Here is a 17,033-nt window from a genome sequence, read left to right as displayed (position 1 = left end):
ATAATAATAATAAAAAAAAATATATATATATATATGCGTAAATGTGTGTAGCGCCCCCTAGGAACAAAACAAACATTTCATTTCTTTTTTTTTTTTTTGAAGGTATTTGCTAATAGAAAAGACGCAAATGTTTGTCAGTGAAGTATTATTGAAGTTGTGTATCTCATTAAGAGATTAAAACCCCTATTTCAAATATTAGAGGAGGTAACAGAAGTTTATTTGGTTGTGCGGCATGAGATTTTTCTCATGATGTAATACAGTACTTCCCTTGACTCAAAAGGTTGGTGGGTATACACTGGACTTGTCAATTATTTTTCCACATTCACTTCTTCCCGAGAAGAAACTTGGTTTTAAAGACTTTGGGCACGTGTCGAATGGTTAGCGACACTCTGGTCCCTCGGGTCAGCGTTTCGCCCGGTCGTGCCTGGGCAGCATTCAGGTTCAACACCTTGTTAGTCAGTACATCCAAATCGTGCGCCTTGATGCCGTGAAGAAGGTTCCGGTACGCATCATCTTGCAATACCAACAAGCTGCGCGGCCTCAGGAGCAAAGAGAAAAGATGGCGTTCATCCTCCGATGCTGAAATGTCATCATCCTCTGACCGTCCCACGGGTGTGTAGAAGTCCAGGAGGGTGTGCGAGCCCAAGTTGATAGTAGTGACCGTCGGATAGTACAGGGGTCCATCCTCGTGGGGCATAATCCCCTCACCTGGTTTATACTCGTTCACCAGGACATGATTGGCTGTTTTTCCACCAAACGCCCCATGTGAAGAAACTTTATGGCAGTACGCATTAAGCCAGGCGGGCATCTTCTCCTCTAGCATCCCTTTGGGATGCGGTAAACCTCCCCAGTTCTGCAGCCTCCTGCCAGACAACTGGGTCCACTTGGGTTTGGGGGACTGATAGATCTGCTGCAGGAGATGGGCCTCCTCCTCTTCAGAAATGAAATCAGGGATGTAATAGACTGTAGGGTGAGCGCCATAGACGACACATTGCCTCAATTCCTCAGAAATACATGGCGGGTGTTCCATGTCTCCTTGAGGAAAAATTACATGGAAATGTTTGGGATATAAACTCAATTAAAAAAAAAAAAAAACACGCAGGAAGTCTGTCACATGAGCAGGAAGCACAAACTAAATACTTCACCACCTCGTTGCAACAATGCCGCACAACTTGTAACCATATCCTCACATTAACTAAGTATACAAGAATAATAAACACATTATTTGTAGGTTTACCTCTTTTTGGACGGCCACACAGAAGCCAAAATGAGTATCCGCATCCGTCTCTCGTGGTTGCGGCTCAGTGTAGCTGACTAAAGTCTCCACCCCTAAACGGAAATAACCTAATTGTTCCCATTACTTTGTAACGACTTCATATCTAAAATTTTTGTGTAATAAACATTGCATATATATTTATTGTATATGATTTGTGTATTTCATTTGATCTTCTTAAAAGTAATCTGGTTTAAAATGTTTAGTAGTGTTTTGCGGATGCACGAAACAAGTGGCTCCGCCATGGGTTCCGCACGCATGCATAAAGCTAGATGTATAGAGGCTGCGTAATTAACTGGCAGCCATCTTGCGTCGGGAAACTTCATTGGCGGACTCTACTACAGCGGACGTCAGGGGAGTGATTTTCTCTTCAAAAATACTCCTAACTCACAGAATTCTTGACAGATTTATAAACTGTTTGGTTTGTAACAAGTCGTATTAACGTGGCTATGATTCTGGATGTATTTGGAGAAAATGCAAACAAATATCCTGAAGTATGCTGTAAAATTACTGCATCTCTGATCATGACAAACCACGTTGTTAGATAATTGGTACGAAAATTGAGCAATAATTAGCAATTTCATCGTAAACACAATATGTCTGTCGAACGGCACCGATCCAAAATGGCTGACTAGTGACGACGTTTATCCCCTTTGGCTCACAGCGCGCAACACACATCGAGCTTCCTATGGGATATCTATTCCGCCAACAATAATGTCATCAAACTAATTCAAAACAAGGTTTATAGTAACTTTTATAGCATATAACATTTTTTTCAATCAATGTTTTTCGAATTATTTTATTATTTAAGAAATATTAGATACTTCAGAAGTCGTAGAAGAAGAAATGGACAGGAAGTAGCGTCACGTTGACTTTCGCCTGGAAAATAAATTAAAAATAATTACGAGTAGAATTAGTCTTGTTTTTTTTTTTTTTTTTTTTTTACCTTCCAAGAACATACATATTTAGATAATTAATTGTCATGAGAAATGAAGTCATTCTTAGTCCCCGCAAAGATTCGTTAGCATGTTGATTTACAAAGCTAACAAGCACCTCCAGAGACTGCTGTCTCCATTTAAACGGCGGCGGTATGGCGATGTTTCCGCGGGGAAAACCTCCCGACTGGTTTTGGGCATCGAGACGAGCTGCGACGACACCGGAGCCGCCGTGCTCAGCGAGGAAGGCACTATACTGGGAGAGTCACTACACTCCCAAAAAGAGGTGCACCTTAGGTGAGACCATGACCTTCTCCTTACCTGTCATTCCAATGCCCAAGAGAGGTAACTGAAGTCATTGGCTGTCCTAGAGTTGATGTTGTAATGATGACATTGACGGCGACAAGCATTTAGTCCTTTTAAAATAAAGTCCTTTTAAAATAAATTGGACGTCTATCGCCGTCAATGGCAGTGAATGAGATTTTAGTGTACCTTAAAAAAGTGGTTCTGGAACAGTACCAAACAAGTTCCAGCATCATCACCTTGTCCAATGGAGATTCTTGACACCTTGTCCAATGCAAATTCTTGACTTTTGACAAGGGGATGATGCAAATATGAAAATATGCTTGTCATTTTCCTAGATGACAATGCATCATGCCACAGAGTTAAAACCGTTAAAGCATTCCTTGGAGAAAGACTCATCCAGTCAATGTCATGGCCTGCAAATACTCCAGATCTCAACCCGACCGGTAACCTGTGGTGGAAATTGAAAAAAATGGTCAACAGCAAGGCTCCGACCTGTAAGGATGATCTGGCAACTGCAATCAAAGAGAGTTGCCACAAAATTGATAAAGAATACTCATCAAGTCCATGCCTCAGAGACTGCAAGCTGTCATAAAAGCCAGAGGCGGTGCTACTAAAAACTAGAGATGTGTTTTGATTGTTCTTTCTTTCTTTGTTTCTCATGATTCCATATTTTTTTTCCTCAAAATGGAGTAATTCCATATATACAGTGCCCTCCATAATTATTGGCACCCCTGGTTAAGATGTGTTTTTTAGCTTCTAATATTTTTTTTTAAATTCAAATAATATGGGACCTTAATGGAAAAAAAATCCAACCTTCAATACAAGTGCATTTATTCAGTGGGGAAAAATCCCACATGAAGAAATACAGTAATTATTTGACATCAAATAATGTGTGTCACAATTATTAGCACCCCTGGTGTTAATACTTTCTGCAACCCCCTTTGCTAACAAAACAGCACCTAATCTTCTCCTATAATGTTTCACAAGCTTGATTTTTTTGTCTGGTGAACCATTTCTGTGTAGATTTGGCCATATGTTTAGGGTCATTGTCTTGCTGAAAGACCCAGTGACGACCCATCTTCAGCTTTCGGGCAGAGGGCAACAGATTTTGATTTAAAATGTCCTGGTATTTCAAAGCATTCATGATGCAATGCACCCTAACAAGGTTCCCAGGGCCTTTGGAAGCGAAACACCCCCACAGCATCACTGACCCAGCCCCATACTTCAAAGTGGGTATGAGGTGCTTTTCAGCATGCGCATTTTTCGTGGCACGCCAGACCCACTTGGATTGTTTGTTGCCAAAAAGCTCAATCTTGGTCTCACACAAAAATACACATGGTCCCAGGCCTCAGCTGGGACCGTGTGCTATGGTCAGATGAGACCAAGATTGAGCTTTTTGGCAACACATGCCGTTTAGACTGATTGATACTATTTTTGATCTGTGACTCCCAATATAGGACGGGCGGCATCATCCCCGCTGTGGCCCAGCAGCTCCACAGGGAGCACATTGAACGTGTCGTCCAAGAAGCGTTGGACCACAGTGGTGTCGACCCGGGCCAGCTATCGGCCGTGGCCACCACGGTGAAGCCAGGCCTGGCTCTGAGCTTGGGCGTAGGCCTCAAATTCAGCCTGGATTTCGTCAGGCGCCATCACACACCCTTCATCCCCATCCACCACATGGAGGCCCACGCCTTGACTGTCCGCCTGCTCCAGCCCGTCTCCTTCCCCTTCCTGGTGCTGCTCGTGTCAGGTGGCCACTCGCTGCTTGCCGTCGCTCGCGGCGTGGATGATTTCCTTCTGTTGGGTCGCACTCTGGACGAAGCTCCAGGTGACACTCTTGATAAGGTAAGATCTTTTTCACCCACTTCCAGTGACACCATTATTCATCAAATGATGTTTTAATGTCGGCCTCAGGTGGCTAGACGTCTGTCACTCATAAAGCACCCGCGCTGCTCCACCTTGAGCGGAGGACAAGCCATCGAACTACTGGCAAAGGACGGCGACCGCTCGAGGTTTCCTTTCAAAACGCCAATGGGGCAAACGTACGACTGCTGCTTCTCTTTTGCCGGCTTACGAAATCAAGTTACCATGACGATAGAAAAAATGGAAGCAGCAGAAGGTACAGAGTCAAATAACTCGAAAGGAAGTCATTTAGTAACTTGAAGTAGTTCATTAAGAACTACAAATTAGCATTGTCTCTTGAAAGGTTGGGACAATCCTGAAGAACCAACACAGTAATTTGTCCACAGGAATCGATCGTGGAGCTCTGTTGTCCTGCGTGAACGACATTGCAGCCGCGACGCAGCATACGGTCGCGTGCCATCTGGCCAAGCGCATGCATCGCGCCATCTTGTTCTGTAAGGCCAACGGGCTGCTGCCGTCACTCGCGCCCACACTGGTGAGTGAGTGCGTTGGTCATTTGAGTCGACTAATGCTACAAATAATTGTCCTTTGTCTATTTAAAAAAAAAAAAAAAAAAAACTAGTTTTAAAGATAATGTATTTTAAAATATTTTTCGTCAAATTGACTGACAATCAATGATAAAAAAAATTTTTTTTTTTTTTAAATAGCTGAATAATCTAGCGCAGAGGGCGACAACCTTTAACAGTCAAAGAGCTATTTTGAACCATGGATAAAACACACTTTTTTACAACTGAGATGAAGATGTTAAACCCATCACCAAGGGTCGGAAAACCTTTTTGACCGAAAGAGCTGAAAAAGTCGACATGTTGCTAATTGGGGGAAAAAAATATATACCGTAATTTTCGGACTATAAGCCGCTACTTTTTTCCCTCATATTGGATCCTGCGGCGTGTGCAATGATGTGGCCAATTTGTGCATTTATCTGACGGCCGCCCGGGGCACTCGACCATGGAATGTGGGAGTGAGACACGTGGAATATAAGTGTCGAGGAAGACTCTTGTTTGCACTATGACTGGTGGTTTAACTTTGTACGTTGTGCATGAATAGAGGTGGCGGACCCTCATCTTTGTGCATGAGTAGAATTGGCAGATCTGCATCATGGAGAACGCTGGAGAAAATTAAATTGTATGGGAAGTTTTGACGACTCGCGGCGAGAGATCGTTTGCCAAGACTCGCATCATGCGAAGAGCAGCTATTGAACAGGTATGCCGGGGGAGCCTGGCAGCGTGAAGCAGTGTGAAAGAAGTCCGCCATCACCAACGGGTTTCGAGGGGCCAGACTGTCCTCTTCAGCACGGGTTTAGGAGTGCATTTGCCTCATTATGGGAGACATTGAAGGCGACGGCGAAGGAGAGACTGAGTAGGTGCGTGGCGAAGTGTATCTGAGCATCTTCATATCCGACACTGAGGGTGAAGACTTCCATGGTTTGAGTGCACAGGAGGAAGATGAAGATTGCTAACAAAGACTTTTATGTTTTTAATAAGCAGCCCAATTTGTGCTGTACCGCCGTGCTGATGCTATTTAACTTCCGTGTCGCTGCTATATAACTGCCTTGTTTGCTGGCGCTGTTTGGAATGAAAAGTTAAGGTGTGTTATTAAAATTTTGAAAACTGTATGTATTTCTTTGTCAATATCTCATGTTACTAAGTGGGCACACGCGGCTTATAGCCAGGAGAGGCTTATGTATGTACAAAAGGTTTTTTCCTTTAAAAATGTACTGGGTGAGGCTTGTAATCAGGGGCGCCCAATAGTCCAGAAATTACGGTAATCTAGTGCGTTTTATTTGTTGATTTATTTGGATTAATAGGTAACAATGTGACAGCGGCATCATAAGACTGTCATAATTATGACATTATCATGGGCATTAAAGTGCATGTGACACGAAAAAGCATGTTTATTTCATAATACACGTGGCATTTTATGCTCCTGAATGATATGGACCGCTTGGATGTGTGTGGAAGCGATTGCTATATTTATTTAGTTTTTTTAATCCCGCGCCATGAAAATGAGTGACTTCCGGCTTGCATGGAGGAGGAGGGCGCTGTGACGTGTACGGGTGAAGGCGTCCTCTTCACTAAACAGCCGTACTGTTGTGTATGAGGACTAAGGATTCAGCTGATTTTGCGGATTAATACGTTTATTTTTCGCATCACGCCAGCCAAACGGCTGCAGAAAAATCTTGCTTCATGAGGGAGAGGCATGTGCGCCTTTTTGGAGTTTCAAAAGGTTCCCATTCACCGTGGATATTGGCCAAGCCCTACTACTGTGGGACCATTGGACTTACGAGGAAGTGAGTAAACATCTTGTTTTGTATTATGTCAATTATTAATACAGCGATTACAAAGTAAACACTACAAACTTTCTTTAAATAAAGGACTACTTACGTTTGATCATTGATAGGCATATAAAAAGTTCTCCTTGTGCACATTAGCTGCACAACAACTGCAGCTGCCCTCCTCCGGGGAACGAACTGTGAATTGCTCTCCGCTGGGCGGTTTGCCGATCCTCGAAGACAATCGACAACCCAGTCGTCATGTCAAATAATCCGGGCTAGTTATATGTGATTTTCCGCTTCGAAGACTTTGAAACATCACTCGGTTCGGGTTAGTATGTCGGCTAGCTGTCACGCCTCTTGGTTTGTTTACATTCTCCGAAGCCAGGGAAGGGAAATGACATATGTCTGATTTAGGTGTCATGAAATATCGTTCGGGAGGTGCGGCAGTAAAGGTGAAGTCGACAGTTTTGACCATTATGGAGTAATTTTGCCATGTCGTCCTGAATAAGTGCATTTTTATTATTTCATAATCCATTTAGCACAACACTGTTATTTGTCATGACCACCTGCACACCACCCATGAAGGTTAAACTTGTGAAGTCTCTTTCTGATGGTTGAGGCATGCACTTTTTACATCAACAGTAGCAATGACCTGCTGTAGGTCCAGTAATGACATTTTCGGGGTTTTGGAGACCTCTTTTAACATGTTGTGGTCTGCTCTCAGGGTGAATTTGCTTGGACGGCCAGACCTTGGCATGTTGGCAGTTGTTTTGAATTTCCTCCACTTGTAGACTATTTTCCAGACAGTGGAATAGCTGATTTTATATTCTTTTGAGATCTTTTGAAATCCCTTACCAGACTCATAAGCTTCTACAATCGTCCTTCTGAGGGCCTTTGACTGCTCCTTTGATCTCACCATGGTGTTTTCTCTCACTTCAACAGTCAGGGGCACACCAAACTAAATATGAAGTTTAAATAAGGCAAGTCTCCTTCAAAACACTGGGTAATGATGTTCTAATCATGTGCATCATTTAGCCATTTTAAGTAGGATTGAATATGGGGGTGTCCTAATTTATTCAACAGAAATTGCATTTATTTAAAATTACATTTTACAGAAAGTTATTTAAAAAAAAAACTTTTTCCAATTTTAATGGTTTAGTCCTATTACTTGAATCTCTCAAGATTGTTAAAATTGATATTAAATATCCCTATGACCATATATGTTAGAAAATACACAGGCTCCAATAGGGTGTCCTATTTTTTTCACATGACTGTGCGTGTTGTTCACATAAATTAAAGGAACAAAGTGTTCCTTTAATTTTTGTGAGCAGTATATATAATATTCTGGCGCTAACAAGAGTTATTAGAGAAAGGTCCCCTTTTAGTTATGGTTTCACTCAGAAGTTGTGTCTACAAGTTTTTGCATGTAAAAAAGTAAAAATTGGCTTTTTCTATGCCAATTTTTTGAGTTCTGAATAAGTTCCGCACTAAGTGGAGGCCTACAGAAATCAGACACAAAGTAAAACTGTAAAATCTCTTCAAAATCTGCCCAGCCATCCACAAAACACACACAGACAGCCACACAGACAAACTCACCTAAATAGAGATATCCAGCCGAAATAAATCCCTTATTAATATTCCGGAAAATTGAACATTTTTGGGGGGAAATCCAGCGTCTTGTTGTGGAGTACTCAAAGCAACGAGTCATCACAGCACATTTAAATTTGTACATGAAACCGTAAACAGACTTGTCATTTGCCCAAAAGATGGCATTGTTGCCTCCTGAATCAGGTCACATTTTCTATGCCAATTTTTGGAATTTCGAATGAATTTTCCGCACTAATTGGAGGCTCACAGAGATCAAACCCATCTGAGAGCACTCCCAGACACATAAAATACAACTGTGTAAAATTTCAACAAAATCCGCCCAACCGTTTCTGAGTACATAGAGAACGAACACACAAAGTATAGATGTAGATATACAGTAGATACTCAGTCACCATATGTGCAAAAGTGTTTGTACCTCCCTTTTCTTCGTAAATTCTGAATTTGTTACAGGAAAAAACAGACAACCATTTCAAGTTATCTGCACTCAATTAATTGACCTTTATGTGTTTCAGATTGTGTCCGGCGGCGTTGCGAGCAACGAGTACATCCGTAGAGCTCTGGGCGTCATCACCGACGCGACCGGCCTCCACCTGGTCTGCCCTCCCGCCAAATTCTGCACTGACAACGGCGTGATGATTGCGTGGTGTGTCATCAAATTTCTTTGGATTAAAGAATCACTTTTAATTGACCTTTTTTTTTCTTTGTCAGGAATGGTGTTGAACGACTCAGGGAAGGGAAAGGAATCCTGCCTCCCGACGCGGACGTTAGCTACGAACCAAAGTACTTGTGCACATAGACAGAATAATAATTAAAATTTTTCTAATGCAAAGTGAGTCGCGATAGTAAGCTAAGCTCAAATATTATTTTTCAGGGCACCACTTGGTGTTGACCTCACGTCACAAGTGAAGGCAGCGGCCATCCCAGTCCCGCGAATCCGGATGAACATTTAAACATCAGCCAGATCAGTAGTAGGAGTGGGAACCTCTGTGTACCTCACAATACGATAGGATTATCGTACCATATGGCAATACAACAATTATCGATACATAGGTCAGGAAATCCTTCAACAATATACAATATATTGATTTTTGGTCACTTCCTGTTGATTTTGGGTTACTGAACAGAAGGTGACCTGGGAATGTCCCCAAATGAATAAGAAGTGAGCTGTAAATTCCCTAAAGTGACCTATAAATGCCCCAAAAACCTGGAAGACTGGTTGTGAATGCTCTGTTTCAGTGGCATTGACGGTGCTAGATGTCCAATCTATCTTTGAACCAGCCAGTCAAAATGGATTAGACATCTAATGCTGTCAATATTTAGTTCTTTTTTTAATCCAAACAGTGACACCTTTTTATACAATAATTCAATACATATCCAATCTTGGCAGGAGCATATCGATAACCTCTTGGGATACAAAGTATCCCGATACATCACCATTTCGATATATTGCCACACCCCTAATCAGTAACGTATATAGTATAAAACAGCTTCACATTGAATGTCTAAATTCATAGACATCACTATCAGTTGACAAGACAGCTCCTACAAACATTGTGCCAAGGCTTCCTGTAGTGGGCCGGGGCAGGCAGACCGTTGTGGAAGCTTTCACTGCGATAAACTCAAACGCTGCGTTCTGACGCTGGATTTAGGTGGAAACAGGACAAAAGTTTTAGTGCATACAAGCTGGCAGGAGTGTAACGAGGGTGATTTGGTCGAGGATTCAAGGTAATTATTTTATAAAATGGCGCTTTGCATGCACTTTGAAACTGTGAAAAAAATTTAATGTATTGGAAAAAAATTGCGTAACTACAGCTTGAAATATTTACGTAAAATGAATGATAACTGCCCGTTTTTTTGCTTTTAACCAAGAATCTAGACTGTTTTGCGTTCATATCTATAGACATTCCGGGATTTACACATTATTTACTAGAATTCTCAACTTCAAAAGCTGTTTTTTGAATGCCGCCATTTTGGATTTTGTATCCATACACAATAGCGAAACATTACATTTAAAAAAATCAGGTCATTTTCGGCCAACTGCCCATTTTCTGGCGAATTTTTTTTTTTGCGTCCATACAAAAAAAAAAGTTTTTACGTGTAACATTTCAATCTAAAAATGACGAGGGCCAGATAGTCGGCAAGACGTGCTGAGGCAATAGTGACATCTGAATTCAACCTAAATAAGTTGATTGTATCCAGAAAAATGCAAAGTTTGCTTTTGTTGAGTAAAATTAGGATGACTCTGCATGCTTTCATCAAGTATTAAGTTTCTGATGTGAAAATTGAGTGATTTATGAGCTGTTGAAAACTTGCAAAACTGCACTAAATGCTATTCATTCTGAAAATATAGGTGATTATCTCTCCATTTGGTGATTTTTGTGCATCTAGCATAAAATCTGAGAATTTTGTAGCCATTTCAAGTTTTGTTATACTTATATAAAAAATAATTAGGATTTTATTAGGGAGCGACTGCATTTTGTCATGCCGCTGCTCATGGAGACTCATTTATGCATAAGGGAGATGCTTGTTTTTAAATTAAGGTTGATGGCGGATTTGGTTTTGAACATATCTGAATTTTAAGTTTTTGAAAATAGGCCCCCTATGGAGCGGCCCCGCTCCCCGTCAACTGATAGTGAAGTCTATGCTAAATATTTATGTGTCTTAGAAAATCATACACAAATCTCAACCCCCACTTTAGTAAAATTGACTCAGGAATGTTATTGTTCTTCTTGAGAAAACAATATACTCTAATAAACAATGTTTTGGGGGATTTTTATTCCATGTCTGACAGTCTCGGATAGTTCAACACACCTCGGTCAATTTGACCCAGGGACGTTATTGCTGTTGCTGAGAAATGAATGTAACAGAAGGGTTAAATAGACAGAATTATCGTGATTCTTTACAGTTGAACAAAACGAAACACCATCTGCATTGATACAGATTTTTCAGAGTTTTAAAAAGTCAGTGCCTTATGATCCAAAACACATTTTTGTAGTCACGGACAAGAGAAAACGATACCACACATTCAATATCACTGAACTAGAACCAACTACAGTTCATCGTGCTGGTAAATGTTATACTCTTTGGCACTCAGGATCCCGTCGTTGTCGCTGTCGCTCTTGCGGAAGATGTCGGTGATAACCTTCTCGTAGTAGGACTCATCCTTTGGCTTGCCTTCTCTTTCAAACTCCATCTTTATGTAGTCTTTAATCTGAAAATACCAGTAAAGGCTGCTTTGAAAATCCTTTTTGGATCTTTTTTGATGCAACTCTCACATTTCCAGTACCTCATTCTTTGTGAGCATCCGGTCTTTATCGATGTCTATTTGTGCAAAAGCTTCCATGCTGCGTGGACCCCTGGACACTGCAAAGGCCTCCACCTCAAATATCACTGTCGCGTTGGGTGGGACTGGACCTTTATTAGTTTGAAAAAGGACATAATAAAAAAATATATTTTTAATGCTCCTTCTGGGTAACTGAAGACGACTGGGCCATATTGGCCCATGAACATTATTGCTCTTCCTGGTAGCTGTCAGAATCACATGCGCACCGGCATGCAAACAGCATGCGCATTCAAGCAACAAAGTAAATGAAGTGAGCAGAAGTACCGTCATGTAGAAGTAAAATGTGGAACCATAAAACCTGCACGCATGCTTAAAGTCATGCCACGGAGGGACAAGAAAGTGGATGCAAGGCCCTCATCTCGGCTAGAGTGAAGCTGCAAGGCAAAGACACAACGTGAAAGAAGAAACGAACAAACACATGAGTGACAGAAACCACCGAGTGGCTACCTTTGCCTTTCTCTCCAAAGGCCAAGCTGGGCGGAACGGTTACTTTCCGTTTCTCCCCTACGCACATGTCCACCATCCCAATATCAAGGCCCTTGATGACTTGTCCCACGCCTAGGATGAACCACTGCGGGTGGCCGGCTTTGTCGTCTCGGCTGAAATTGGGAAGTCAAGATTTTATGTTGGGTACCAACCAGTGGCGGAACAAATGTGAACGAGGCCCGTGTGCAAGGAGTATAAACGGGAGTCAAGGGGACCTCCCGAGTGGACAGTCCCAAGGAGGGGAGCTAGTGGACAATTATTCGTGGGCCCCTCCATACTTTCGCAGGCCCCTTAAGGCAGGGGTCTCCAACCCAGTCCTCAAGGCCCACTGTGGGTCCTGGTTTTTGTTCCAGCCGATCCAGCAGAGACAGTTGAACCAATGAGGCTTCTGCTAAAACAAGCCACACCTGACTGCAATCAACTGATTGCACTTGTAAAACACCAGATTGGGGAAAAAGTGTTGTCATGGTGTTTGGTAGGAATGAAATCCTGCACCCACAGTGGGCCTTTGTGGAATAGGTTGGGGACCCCTGCCTTAAGGTGATCGTCCGGTGCGTGTGTGGGGTGCAATTGGAATTTTTTTTGCTGGCCACTCTAGACAACCGGCCAAGTGGCTGGAAGAGATATTTTAAAGGGAACCACGGATAAAAGGACATGTAGTTTTTAAAAGATAAATATTAGTAAGAGTAATAATAATTTAATATTAAAACCCCTCTTAATGTTTTTGTTTTAATAAGTTTTGTGAAATTTTAAATAAAAAAATGAAAATAAACTGGTTGCTCGCCATTGTTGTTGACGTCACAGGGCCAAGCTGCTGTGCTTCACAGACACTCTATGTAAGGTAGTGATTTAATTACACCACAAGGTGTCAATGGCGACATCAAGCCAATGAGTGCGTTTTGTCCCTTGACTGACTCCGTAGCTCCCTGTTTTTTTTAAGACTGGGTCTATTGTGATTCACATTCATTTAAGTGTTGTCTTCACAAGACTCCTGAAAATGGCTCCCAGCATTATAGTTTGTGTATTGTGACTAAATATTGCCATCCAGTGTATTTGTTAAGCTAAAGGAGTTGCTAAAATGTTTAAATATAGTTCGGCCAAATTCTGAGTAAGTTTTATGTGTATTTTGCGCATCTATTTTTATTGTGAATGCCAGTTCTCTTTGCATTGTTGTGTTAACTGTGTGAGAATAGGGCCTCAGTAATACAGATTGAAGCACTTTTCTTCTTTGTGAATTTTTTTGAGAGGTATGAGTATTAGTTTTGTAGTTTGATTTTCACTATATGATACTTTTGTGTATTGTGAAAGAGTTGCCGAATTTTATGCCAATAAACGGCGCGGTCCGAGTTACGAATCTAAATGCCTGTGTTGACTCTCTTTTCTCTCTCCCACTGTGGATTAAAGAAACTACAGCGTCAGTCAAGGGAAAAAACGCACTCATTGGCTTGATCCCTAATTAATGTAAAACTCGCCATTGACACCTTGTGGTGTATTTAAATCACTACCTTACATAATAAAAGAGTGACATGTATTTTTTTTTTTTTTTGACAGGTGGAATTCTGGCAGCGTGGCCCTGTGACATCAACAACAAAGGCGACCTACTAGTTAAAATAATTTTACAAATTGTATAAAAACAAAAACACCAAGCGGGGTTTTAATATCAAATTATAATATCTTGTACTAACATTTATCTCTTAAGAACTACAAGTCTTTCTATCCCTGGATCGCTTTAAAACTTAAAGCAACACTTGGTAGTTTTTCAATTTTGGTTGATTTTAGCGACACTGGTGGACAAACATGGTAGTGTTTTGCCTTAAGGAAAACTGGGTTTCCCATGAGGACCAGCGCTGCATTTCTCATGCAGTGCACACCCGTGCAGTGTTGTAAAATCATCAATCAATCAAAAATCAATCTCCCGGTCGCCTGCAGATGGATTAAACAACATTTCTGTTTCAGCGGCTGTGTGAAGGATGAATAATAAACAAGTAATGCATCCAGTTGTGGCTAAACAATAGCATAGGACGGTTAGAAATCGTGTGGCTAACGCCAGCGAGTGAAAACCGGGCTAATGTTTATTCTGTATATTATTTTTTTGCCCTCCTCAGATAAAACTTTTTGTCTCTTTTGTTGCTCTGCCATCTTAACAGAATTTGCATGAAAGCGTTTGCATCGACTTCTGTCTTTAAAATAAATGGGGAAAGGGGGAAGTAATGTATGCCATAAAGGAGTCGGCACATTTGTAGTTTTTTTGTGTGGCAGGGTTCCTGCCACCCTCCTCAAAGTTAATTATTGCCGGTGAAAGAAGATACAGACCCCCTCAAGATATAAAAGCGGTGTCATTCAACTAGTTGTCAATCGACATATTTTCATCTCATTTGTGATAATATTTTATAAAGCTTGAAAAGTTACCTAGTGTTGCTTTAATGCCCTCAAGATCCACATTTTTTCAGCTGGGCAACAAAAAAAATCTGCACTGATTTTGACTCAAACACCAGAACAAAGTGCAATTTTTGGGTCGGGTATATTTCTTGCTTTTATTGGTTATTTTTAATGTTAATGTGTTTTTTATGAGAAATGAGCACTTTACGTTATCCTTTTTGAAGTTGTGTTTGGTTTTCAAATAGCCAAAAATAGCAAAGAGGGCGTGTCAAACCTCATGATTTGATTTTGATGGGTAAAGTTTCATCCAGTCATCTCCCAGAAGTGGCAGTAGCAACTAAATTCAGTGTATTTATTGGTTTAGACGCAAATGCGTCATGTCCTTCAGCAGCATGCTTAGGGGTGAAAGGGTTAAACACTATATTACAGCTCCGCGCATCATCTTGTCTTTCTGATTGACCCTCCCCTTGTCCAACCACGCCCACGTTACATCTGCAAACCGGGCCCATTTGAAGACCCAGCTGCGGTCGCACTCCCAGCACCCGCCTAAGTTCCACCCCTGGTACCGACATTTGTGTTGTTATAAGCAGTGTTGACAATAACTGCGTTACAGTATAACGGCGTTACTAACGGCGCTATTTTTGTCTTTAGTGAGTAATCTGATTAATTACTTTTCCCATCTTTGCAACGCCTTTATTGTGACTGAGGATGTGAAAGCGCCCATTACTACAATTTGGTTGAATGACAAGCGAGATGTCTGACAGACGAGGAGAAAGCAGAGCGGGAGGAGGGAGGGGGTTGTGACGCCATTGCAAACGCGATGCTAGGTGGCTCAGAGCGTTAGCATAGCATTTGCATTCTCACTAGCATTAGCATTTAGCGTGACGAGCGTCATCTTAAACCAGTGGTTCTTAACCTTGTTAAAGGTACCGAACCCCACGTGTGTCACAGGTGCATTCGCCGAATTTCAAAATAAACCCATTTTTTTATGAATTCAAAACTTAGCAAGCTAACATCGAAGTGAATTCTTGTTCAGATTTCAAAATTCCTACAAATAATTTTGCCTTTTTCAGTTGATTTTCACATTGGAAAATGAAACTTTTAATTCAGTTCCTTTTTTGTTTTCATTTTGTTGTTGGATCCTCGCATCACATACTATTTTTATGGCACTCAGCCTTCCACTGAGCAAACCGATCTATCCTCCCATTAGATAGAGCGTTAGCAGTTGAAATAAATGAAATAAAGTCTGTAAATTGAGGGCAAACCAGCCCAAAACTTGGTCTAAAACGCCACTTTGCCTAGATTTATTCAGCGTACAAAATAGAGCTCTGCGTTTCTTAACCTTCACTGAACCCCTGAGGCTTACTCACCGAAACCCTGGGGTTCGATTGAACCCCAGTTAAGAACCACTGTCTTAAACTCTTGGCCAATTTTTTTTTTTACATACAGTTCACGGTGTTTAGGTGGGTACAATTCATTGAAAATAATGGAGTGTTTTCCTGTTGAGTATGCATTATCATCACCAAGTGGGTGTTGTCCTTGTAGATGCTACAATATAATAATAATAATAATTTATTTTTTATTAGCAAAAATAGTCACATGCCCTAAACTTTTTTAAATGACCTATCCATAAACCTTGTGTAGCACTAAACAGGAAGTTGGTAATTTTTGCAACCTCCTTTAGGCCAACTCCATCAGTAGTTTCCCCATGAAGGTTAGAAACAAAATTACTCCCTGGCACTAATTTTAACCATCGAAAGGAAACTGTAGACATTGTTTTATCATAACAGGACACATGAAGATCTCAAGGACCCAAAAATTGAACAACAAGAGAAACCATTTTGGCCACCCCTCAAGACAAATGTCATCCAGCCACACCATGTTAGATGGTCACCGTTTTCATGAATGGTTATGTTAAAATGCCTCAAGAACTCATAGGCTACTCGAAATTAAAAAGGAAGTTGGACATTTTGGCTCGAGACAGTCATTTGTGCTTGAAAAGGGGAGTGAGGTTTTTTAAATGTCTGAAACAATACATGATGAATTATATTTTCAAGCTCTAATATGCTGGAAAAGTGTAAAACCTGTTTCATGAAATGAAATTCCCACATATTTGTTGGTTTGTGGATAGTGATTGGGTGGGATTTTTTCCCCACAAGGACATTCTTATTTATGAACATGGAAGCATAATATGTATTTAAAAACGTGCTTCCTTAGAAGTAAAAAGCATCACGAGGTTTCCCCACTGACCTGCAGTAGAACTGGGATCCATCATTGGCGAGGAATCCGTCGTAATGGACGTTCATCAGGTCTCCTTTCTTGCTCCTTTTTTCGCACGTCTCGGGTTGGAACACCACCTCGATCTTGACTTCATCGTCTGCCCAAACCCTCGCAAAACGGAGCTGAGAGAACACAAAGATGCACAGAGCGTAGTAACTCACCAACTTCCACATGTTTGAGGAGCGAAACCTGGGCAAACTGCTGCAGTCGTGGCAAATTGCAACT

The 17,033-nt window shown here is 41.3% G+C and overlaps 4 protein-coding genes across 6 annotated transcripts in view; 1 reads left to right on the top strand and 3 right to left on the bottom strand.

Moving 5' to 3' along the window:
* Positions 1-2,573, bottom strand: part of adat3 (adenosine deaminase tRNA specific 3) — a 16,203-nt gene extending 13,630 nt beyond the window's left edge. Inside the window, exon 1 of one of the 2 annotated variants that reach the window (XM_057851499.1) lies at positions 2,530-2,573. In XM_057851499.1, coding sequence (XP_057707482.1) covers positions 2,530-2,536 — 7 coding nt within the window. In that variant the 5' untranslated portion in view covers positions 2,537-2,573. Of the gene's footprint in view, positions 1-1,237; positions 1,384-2,529 lie in introns of those variants that run through there. The other variant, XM_057851500.1, reaches the window with a different exon arrangement.
* On the bottom strand, positions 53-1,327 carry alkbh6 (alkB homolog 6). The gene is made up of 2 exons (XM_057851501.1): positions 1,238-1,327; positions 53-1,035 (listed from the first exon to the last, which is right to left on the bottom strand). Exon 2 carries the CDS (start codon positions 1,028-1,030, stop codon positions 323-325), a length of 708 nt encoding a protein of 235 aa, XP_057707484.1. The 5' UTR covers positions 1,031-1,035; positions 1,238-1,327; the 3' UTR covers positions 53-322.
* Positions 2,009-11,564, top strand: osgepl1 (O-sialoglycoprotein endopeptidase-like 1). 2 transcript variants are annotated; one of them, XR_009066243.1, is made up of 8 exons: positions 2,009-2,505; positions 3,972-4,359; positions 4,429-4,633; positions 4,764-4,912; positions 8,833-8,963; positions 9,029-9,100; positions 9,192-9,330; positions 9,365-11,564. XR_009066243.1 is itself a non-coding variant. In XM_057851495.1 (7 exons), exons 1-7 carry the CDS (start codon positions 2,300-2,302, stop codon positions 9,268-9,270), a joined length of 1,230 nt encoding a protein of 409 aa, XP_057707478.1. In that variant the 5' UTR covers positions 2,009-2,299; the 3' UTR covers positions 9,271-11,564. The 2 variants fall into 2 exon arrangements, 1 of the variants encoding a protein (XP_057707478.1); XM_057851495.1 differs by having other exon boundaries at positions 9,192-11,564.
* Positions 10,677-17,033, bottom strand: fkbp7 (FKBP prolyl isomerase 7). The gene is made up of 4 exons (XM_057851502.1): positions 16,779-17,033; positions 12,111-12,262; positions 11,607-11,734; positions 10,677-11,531 (listed from the first exon to the last, which is right to left on the bottom strand). Exons 1-4 carry the CDS (start codon positions 16,979-16,981, stop codon positions 11,370-11,372), a joined length of 645 nt encoding a protein of 214 aa, XP_057707485.1. The 5' UTR covers positions 16,982-17,033; the 3' UTR covers positions 10,677-11,369.

The sequence above is a fragment of the Corythoichthys intestinalis genome, chromosome 12 (assembly GCF_030265065.1).
Source record: "Corythoichthys intestinalis isolate RoL2023-P3 chromosome 12, ASM3026506v1, whole genome shotgun sequence".
NCBI classification, from domain to species: domain Eukaryota; kingdom Metazoa; phylum Chordata; class Actinopteri; order Syngnathiformes; family Syngnathidae; genus Corythoichthys; species Corythoichthys intestinalis.
This window is presented reverse-complemented; position numbering and strand designations above follow the sequence as displayed.

What these genes read in the sequence shown, in the direction of transcription:
- osgepl1 (XM_057851495.1), top strand. Translation starts at nt 2,300, where the DNA reads ATGTTGATTTACAAAGCTAACAAGCACCTCCAGAGACTGCTGTCTCCA. An exon ending in CAGGTGACACTCTTGATAAG is followed by an intron (nt 4,360 to 4,428) that starts GTAAGATCTTTT and finishes TGTCGGCCTCAG; the next exon opens with GTGGCTAGACGTCTGTCACT. An exon ending in CGTCACTCGCGCCCACACTG is followed by an intron (nt 4,913 to 8,832) that starts GTGAGTGAGTGC and finishes TATGTGTTTCAG; the next exon opens with ATTGTGTCCGGCGGCGTTGC.
- fkbp7 (XM_057851502.1), bottom strand. Translation starts at nt 16,981, where the DNA reads ATGTGGAAGTTGGTGAGTTACTACGCTCTGTGCATCTTTGTGTTCTCT. An exon ending in GGATCCCAGTTCTACTGCAG is followed by an intron (nt 12,263 to 16,778) that starts GTCAGTGGGGAA and finishes TCCCAATTTCAG; the next exon opens with CCGAGACGACAAAGCCGGCC. An exon ending in CTTTGGAGAGAAAGGCAAAG is followed by an intron (nt 11,735 to 12,110) that starts GTAGCCACTCGG and finishes AAACTAATAAAG; the next exon opens with GTCCAGTCCCACCCAACGCG.
- alkbh6 (XM_057851501.1), bottom strand. Translation starts at nt 1,030, where the DNA reads ATGGAACACCCGCCATGTATTTCTGAGGAATTGAGGCAATGTGTCGTC.